The 4,735-nt window shown below is 40.8% G+C and overlaps 1 protein-coding gene across 1 annotated transcript; it reads right to left on the reverse strand.

Moving 5' to 3' along the window:
* Positions 1 to 475: 475 nt before the first annotated feature.
* On the reverse strand, positions 476 to 3,089 carry LOC111644426 (uncharacterized). Its single transcript, XM_023393303.2, has 2 exons — positions 2,607 to 3,089; positions 476 to 1,878 (listed from the first exon to the last, which is right to left on the reverse strand). The coding sequence occupies exons 1-2, from the start codon at positions 3,040 to 3,042 to the stop codon at positions 881 to 883; spliced, it is 1,434 nt and encodes a 477-aa protein (XP_023249071.1). The 5' UTR covers positions 3,043 to 3,089; the 3' UTR covers positions 476 to 880.
* Positions 3,090 to 4,735: the final 1,646 nt, after the last annotated feature.

The following is a 4,735-nucleotide window of genomic DNA, read 5'->3' on the forward strand; positions in this document are numbered from 1 at the left end:
CAGCTTGACATGTTCTACTACCACATCTTTATGGATGTGTTTCTCCAAGTCCAAACGTTAAGTACTGTATGTACCTTTTTTTTTTGAAGGAGTTGTGTTGTGTTTCCAACCCACTGTCTCCAGTGAAGAGAGGATGTGTTTCAGTCAGTCATTTAATGTTTATCTAACTTTATGTATAAGTACCTGAATGTATTGGAGTGAATGACTTTACATTGTGTTTACAGTCAACACTACTTAATGTACTTGACACAGGCCATTTAATTGATCCCATTTTAAATATAAATGAGGTATTTGGATTTGAAATGAGGAATGTGTTTTTATTTTAAAATGTAAATTCATCAAATGAATCTCTTAATTTTGAAAATACAGTGACAAGTGATACAGATGAGTTTTTTTCAGTGTAACCTGTGTGTAACACCTGATAATTCTGCCTTGTCCTCTGGTGTTGTTATAATAAGGAGGCAGGAGTCGGTACTGGGTCTCTGTTTCTTTAGTGAAGATTCTGTATAATGCAATATCTGATTTGACACAAATTCAATTGCATAGGCTGTACGATATGTATCACATAATCAGGGTTTCCACACATTATGATAGACAAAATTTCTAAACTTTTCCATAACTTTTTTAAGTCATACACAATAGAATTTCCATGTAATGTGAGGCGGTGACTCTCAATCAATACCAGAAATGATTACTACATTAGGCAAATAGGACACAACTTTATATTGATTTTAGTGTTTTAGAGTCACTGCAGCACATTACATGGAAGCAACTCAAACAAAACATGAATTGACATTCATGTAAAATACAAATAGCACTAAAATCCACACACAATTGTGAATTTAAGAAACATACAAAATGGTTTACAAAAGCCAACGTGCTAGACAGGCTTGTCACTTTGGATGTCGAGAGGGCCTTGGTACTGGGTCAACAGGCAGCAAACTGCCCACAGCTGGTTGATGGAGCCTGCCAAGGAGACAGGAACAACTCCATCCCAGATGTGGAACTCCTTGACCCGTCTTATCGCCCTCTCCACCAACACTCTTAGACAGACAATCGCTTGAGTTTTTTGTGTGTCTGTTGTGCTGAGCTGGGGGGCGGCTTTGATTGGGGGGACGATCAGCATTGCCCCTAACTCTGCCAGCAGATCCTCAATTAAAAACCCACTGTCAGCCACGACTCCATCTCCAGGCAACAGAAACTGTGTTAGACCTGATTTTATGGTTATTTCTTTATCAGAAATGGAGCCAGTGTACAGCTTGGATATGAATGTAATCACACCAGAAGGAGCAATCCCGATCAAACCTTTAAAGGTGGTGTGGTTTTTGTAGCTGGAGAAGGTCTCTGACTGTAAGGTGAGGGAAGATGGCTTCTCACAGCGAAGCTCAGTACAGTCGATTATCACTCTCACATTGGGACAATGATGTCGGAACTTGTCAGGCATGGTGGCCTGCACCTGCTCCCGAGTCATCCACGTAGGCTGTGACCCGAGGATTTGGTACAAATAGTTTGCCCATGTGAGGATGGTTCGACTGACTGTTGATACACTGACGCCGAATACTGACGCCAGTACCTTTTCCTTCAACCCAGCCACAATGCGGCAGAAGAACATGAAGCACTCGTCAACGAGAGGCAGCTTGTGGTGGGGGCTTGTTGTTCCAAATGCAGTTTTCTGTGCCTCTGACCAGTGGAATAGCCTGGAAGCAGATGGATAAATTGATTCCCAGAAAACCATGAACACCGCCTCTGATTGGAATCTGGTGTAGAAGCGGAAGTCTTCATCCGAGGCACAAAAGCGGTCAATTTTGGGCTGCTGTTTTTCAAGTTGTAGCTCCTGCACCTTTGCTTGTAGTTTCTTGATTATCTCAGCTGCATCACCTGATGTACATAAGCACACAAATAAAGCAAAATCAGGTACATGATTATCCATCTGCATATATGCATTACATCAGAGATTTTTTTTCAACTTTGGTCTAAGAAAAGTATAGCCCTAACTCAAAAACTGCAAGATTATATGCAAGGGAATATTGATTACTGCCATGACAACATAATAAAAAATATATCAACTCTCAAGGTGAGAATCTGCTCCAACAGCTACTGACATTTGAACATGTCCAGTCTGAATGCATGTCAAATACTCTGTATCAAGCAGGCTGCTGTTACTTTCAGTCCAGAAAAACATCAGGTCTGTAAAAGACTGCAGCTTTCATACTGGAAAATGGCGAAGTCACAAAATTGGAAAAGTAGCACAAAAATCACCACATGCATAAAACCGTGTGTACGCCTGTTCATGAAAAATAATTTTGGTACATTTGGAGAGTTTCAGTACTTTGTAATTTGGCACTGCCAAATGAAATATTCCGCAAATTCTCACACCACATTGATTTTTATACACCCGGCGTGTGCGTGAAACACAGCAAACAACATTTTAGTACGTGCGCACCGTTTATACATGAGGCTCCAGGGTATTTCGATATTTTAGACATCAACATACTTTTCATTCAAACTTAGCACACACCTTCAAGTTTTCGTTAATGTCCATTCTAACAAGTTTCCATTTAGATTTTACTTAGTTACATCACTCACTGGGAGGCACGTGAACTTACCAGGTGGAGGGGGCAAAGCATAATCATGGTCAGGGAGAGAAGATGCTCCAGCCGAGCCGACATTGTTTACATCCTCCTCACGCCGGGCAGTCCTAACAGCCGGTCTCTCACCGGCCCTCTTATACGCTGGCTTCCGTTTAGGTCTCCTTCCGCAGTCATTCCAGGCAAACTTCGAAGGGACAGCCCCTCTTTTAATACGCCTGAAGCCTTTCGGGGTACAATAGATGTCATCATTGTTAAAATGAAGACTGCAAACATAGGTGCTCCCACGAAGGATTTTGAACGTTGCGCCCTCTTCTCTTCTGATGGCTGTAACCCAGCTAGCTCGCAATTGATCATCCGACGGAAAGTCGTGGAAACTTAAATAAGGATGACTTTGCTTGTTGTTGGACCAATACGGGACACTGCAGTGACATTTCCAACTCGACTGTGCCATAATAACCTCCTTGAACTCTCAATTTTTGCCGCTGTAGAGCTCGTACATAACCCCGGAAAAGGAACCGGATGTAAGCACTCACGGCGTTTGACTACTTCCGCTTTCGTGACGCACAGCTTGATAATAACCTATAACAGGTAGTAGGATATGTAAATGACCTCTTAAGTACATGAAATGGTCATGGCCTGTGCCAGAACTTGTCTGTCTATTCTGCCTTGTTTTCTGCATGACATTACTCATTTATGCTCCACTCACACATGCTGTATCTACAGAGAGTCAAAGTTTTGTTCCACTAACTCAGAAATTTTAAAAATGATTTCAAAATCCCATTGACATCTGCCCTAACATCTAAAAAGCCAGCCATGGGACAGAGCCTCATGTGGCTCTCTTCATATGTTCAGATATGGACAGTAGTTCATTTGAAAAACTACTTCATTAATGAGCGTAAGGGCTGTAGTTAGTTCAGACATGTCTGTCATAACTGCAGGACAGAGAGTACTACTGAGACTTATGCAGAGGTTAAAAGCAGGAAATTGAAAAAATGGCTTCAGAAGAGAGCTTTTAGAGAGCTGTAGTTTTGGTCTGTGCTCATTAACTGAATGTTGTTTAACTTCATTCTTCAAAACTTGGTGATTAGCTTCAATTTCTTACAATAATCTAATTATAATAATACACTTTATTTATATAGCACTTTTGTTAACAGTCTTAGAAAAGATATACAACCAGACAAGGCAAATAAATGAGAATAAGAACATGAGCACAGAGGAAGTAAAACAATAAAATGAAGATGATTAGATAAACAGGAAACCTACGTCAAACATTTCAAAATTCTTTCACAAAAACAAAAGTTTGAGGAGGGGATTTAAAAAGGAGCTAAATAGTTAATGTGTCTGAGTTCAGCAGGAGAGGAGTTCCATATGGTGGGAGCCCGAATAGTGAAAGTCTGGTCACCCTTTGTCACAAGCTGTGACCTAACCAGTAGGGCTCCATCAGCTCAGCGGTTGGGACGGCACATACCAGGTCAGTAGATCGGAGAGGTGTTTAGGAGTGAGGCCGTTTAAGGAATTAAAGGTAAGCAATAACACTTTAAAGTCAATATGAAATCTAACAGGGAGCCACTGTTACAGGATATCATGTGGTCACGCCTCTTTGTCGCGGTAATAAGCCGAGCAGCAGCGTTTTGAAACAGCTGGAGGTGGTGGGGGCCTGAGATCTCTCACAAAAAAACGACATTTCAGGATCTTCATCAAATTGTGTTTTCCCCCCATTTTTGTCCTTGAACTTTCATGATCAGCTGTAATCTGATTCATGTACTTTTAAATGTCAGTGAAAAAGAACTGACTTTATCTTTAAAGGTTTGTTTGTTGTTGTTGTTGTTATTGTTGTTGTTTGGTTTTTATCAGTCACTTTTTATCAGGGCTTAAGATATCTGTCAGAGGTTTCTCCTTTTACCCCCTACAGTGGAGATTTCTCTGCAGACACATGGTTCACATCAGTGTGGATGATCCAGACTTTACTGTAAACAGTTTGTACTTTTTTTGTTTGTTTGTTACAGTGAAAACATGAATCTCAGAGGCGGACATCTTAAAATCCTGACACATAAAAATGAAACTCTTTCCACTTTTAAAGGGCTGCTTCATCAGGTATTTTATTATACTTATGGGCCACACACACACGCACACACACACTGCAC

The sequence above is a fragment of the Seriola lalandi genome, unplaced genomic scaffold, assembly GCF_002814215.2.
Source record: "Seriola lalandi dorsalis isolate HSWRI2012SDOR001 ecotype SW California unplaced genomic scaffold, Sedor1 jcf7180002054933, whole genome shotgun sequence".
NCBI classification, from domain to species: Eukaryota; Metazoa; Chordata; class Actinopteri; order Carangiformes; family Carangidae; genus Seriola; species Seriola lalandi.